This window comes from Telmatherina bonti, assembly GCF_933228915.1.
Source record: "Telmatherina bonti genome assembly, chromosome: 3".
NCBI lineage: Eukaryota > Metazoa > Chordata > Actinopteri > Atheriniformes > Telmatherinidae > Telmatherina > Telmatherina bonti.
The window spans coordinates 4,262,582-4,265,343 of NC_136621.1; the positions used below are offsets into that span (position 1 = coordinate 4,262,582).

At 46.6% G+C, this 2,762-nt stretch overlaps 1 protein-coding gene across 1 annotated transcript; it reads right to left on the bottom strand.

Annotated features, from left to right (window-relative positions):
* Positions 1-279: 279 nt before the first annotated feature.
* Positions 280-2,201, bottom strand: LOC306774725 (keratin, type I cytoskeletal 13-like). The gene is made up of 7 exons (XM_079264879.1): positions 1,719-2,201; positions 1,547-1,629; positions 1,318-1,474; positions 1,072-1,233; positions 865-990; positions 566-783; positions 280-481 (listed from the first exon to the last, which is right to left on the bottom strand). The coding sequence occupies exons 1-7, from the start codon at positions 2,169-2,171 to the stop codon at positions 382-384; spliced, it is 1,299 nt and encodes a 432-aa protein (XP_079121005.1). The 5' UTR covers positions 2,172-2,201; the 3' UTR covers positions 280-381.
* Positions 2,202-2,762: the final 561 nt, after the last annotated feature.

Below are 2,762 nucleotides of genomic sequence, written 5' to 3' on the forward strand. Positions count from 1 at the left end.
TATAATATGTTGGCCTGATATCGCCCATGAGCAACTTCATGTTACAGCTATTATTTTTATTTATCTTTTCTGCTTTTTCCTGCATATATTTTCACCTCAAATTATAATCAGTGGATTTAGAGGGACATTTACACCCTTATATTTAAAAAAATTACACGTATTTCAATGAACTCTCATCAGCATAAGACTAATAATGTTATTAGCACATGAAAAATAACTTTTATTTTCATGGTACTCTTTGGAGTTATCCCAGTAAAAATAGAAGACAGTTAGGGTCAGCAAAGTGAGACGTTTTATTGCATTCAGATGAATCTTTGAGGGAAGTCGTGATGTTGCAGGTGGATTTGCAGCCTCCGAGCATTGTTTCCTGCGTGAGACGGGTTATGAGGTGGCGGTCGTCGAGGAGACCACCTTGCCATTTGACATCTCCTCTGTGACAACTATAACCTTTTTAATTGTGCTGACATTTGATCTGTCCAGACTGTGGAGAGAGAAAGAAATTCAGAGCAAGCATTAAGTTTGAACAAACTGGCTGTTCCGAGAGCAGAGATGTCCCTCTCCTTACCCTCCCTCTCCATCCAGCAGCCTCCTGTACTCTGTGATCTCCAGCTCCAGCCGTGTCTTGATGTTGAGCAGCATGTTGTACTCTTGGTTCTGGCGCTCTATGTCCGCACGCAGCTGCATTAGCTGTTCCTCCAGGTTCGCCACCTGCATCTGGAAGCCTTGGAGCTTCATGGCATACCGCGACTCTGTTTCAGCCAAAGTGGCTTCCAGTGCTTTTTTCTGAAGACGAGAGGAAAGAAGAAATAAGTTGAAGGTGAAGATGGTAAGTAATGCAAAGGAAACCAGACTAGGAGCATTTACCATGCTGTGTTGTGACTGGAGCTTGATCTCCAGGCCTTGCAATGTGCGGCGGGTCTCAGAGATTTCTGACTTGGACGTTTGCAGGCTTTCTGTGCTTGCTGCCACCTCTTTGTTCAGCACCTCTGTCTGCAGGAGACACAGGAGAAACCCAGAGTCATGAGTCCAAAAGGACTCACTTGTGACAACCAAAGTTTTCCTTCATCTCACTTTTGAATCAAACCAGGACTGAAGATCTCTCTGGCTCTTAGCAGCCACCGTCTCATACTGCTCGCGGATCTCAGCCATGATGCTGGTCAGGTCTTCCTGTGGCTTTGCATCCACCTCCACGTTGATCTGACCAGTCACCTGGCTCCTGATAGCCAACATTTCCTGCAGGAAAATATGTTTTCTTTCATGACTTGTTGAGCTGAATATATGCAACCTTCAACCAAATCAGTCACGTTTGCTGCTCACCTCCTCGTGGTTCTTCTTAAGAAAGATGAGTTCCTCCCTGAGGCCTTCGATCTGCATCTCCAGGTCTGATCTGGCGAGTGTCAGCTGATCCAGCATTCTCTTCAGGTCAGTGATGTCTGCCTCCACTGACGTGCGCATACCAAGCTCAGTCTCATATCTGCAGGGCAGCAGTAAACCAGGCAGCTTATTTCAGCCTTGAACACAAACTTAGTCTTTTCCTGATACTCACTTGGTTCTAAAGTCGTCTGCTGCCAGTTTTGCATTTTCCTGAGCCAGAAAAATTCCTCCATTAACAATGATGGCGTCCCTGATCTGTGTGATGATGGAGCGTGCATTTTAAGGTCACAAACTGAAACACTGATATGACTGAGAAATGACGAGTCATGTGGCTGTAAACGTACCTTATCCTGCAGGTTGTTAATGGTGACCTCATAAGCAGAGTAATCACGAGCAGACGGGGCGGCTTTACTTTCCAAGAACTGTTTGATCTTAAGCTCAAGTTCGGCGTTGGCCTTCTCCAGAGTGCGCACCTTGTCCAGGTAGGAGGCCAGCCGGTCGTTCAGGTTCTGCATTGTGGCTTTCTCACTGGCCCCAGCGTGGAGGTCCGTTCCACCTCCAGCACCAAAGCCTGCACCGAAGCCTGCACCGACCCCCATACCAAAGCCGTAGCCACCACTGGCGCCACCTGCAGCTCCAAAACCACCAGAGGAAACAGAGATTCTGCCTCCGCTACCTCCGGCTCCACCATGAACGCTTGAAGCATATAACCTCTGCCCTGAGCCTCCACCTAGGCCTCTAGACAAACGTCCGGAATATGTACTTGAGATGCTGCTGGTCCTCGACATGGCGCTCATTGTTGAGGCTGCTCTGGAGATCTGCCTGCCTTGGAGAGTCGGAGGAGGCTGAGATGTGTGGCTCTACTGCTGGCCCCTTTTTATCCTGCAAACGGCTGCTTCTGTTACTGCCTCCAGTGTGGGTGGAGCCCTGCAGGCCTGATGGGATGAACATGACCAGAAAGGGAGGATGAAGTCTCACCAATCACACACAGCCTCCAGAATCGGCCCATGGAACATTAAATAAATAAGTTTAGCCTTTTAATGCAGCACTGGAAGGAATCAAACCTCAGAGAAGTCGCACTTCAGTGCAAACCTAATACCGGAAATAAAACTTCATTCAATTCCCAACATCTAATTTTATCATTTGCTTCTTCAGATACAATAAAAATATTTTATTCTTCCCCGAGGAGAAATTCTCTAGCATTGTTTAGTAGTTTAGTGACTTGTGAAACAGCAGCGCTTGAACTTTTTGCTTCATGTTGGTTGTTCTCTGAAACTCGACAGGTTCGTTGTACATTTCATACCTGATGATGTAACTGTGTCATGCTGATTATGTGCTGTGAGCTAAACATGATTTGCTTCCAAGCAAATAAGCCCTAAAAACAGTAG

What these genes read in the sequence shown, in the direction of transcription:
- LOC306774725 (XM_079264879.1), bottom strand. Translation starts at nt 2,171, where the DNA reads ATGAGCGCCATGTCGAGGACCAGCAGCATCTCAAGTACATATTCCGGA. An exon ending in AGTCCTGGTTTGATTCAAAA is followed by an intron (nt 991 to 1,071) that starts GTGAGATGAAGG and finishes TGTCTCCTGCAG; the next exon opens with ACAGAGGTGCTGAACAAAGA. An exon ending in TCCAGTCACAACACAGCATG is followed by an intron (nt 784 to 864) that starts GTAAATGCTCCT and finishes TCTCGTCTTCAG; the next exon opens with AAAAAAGCACTGGAAGCCAC.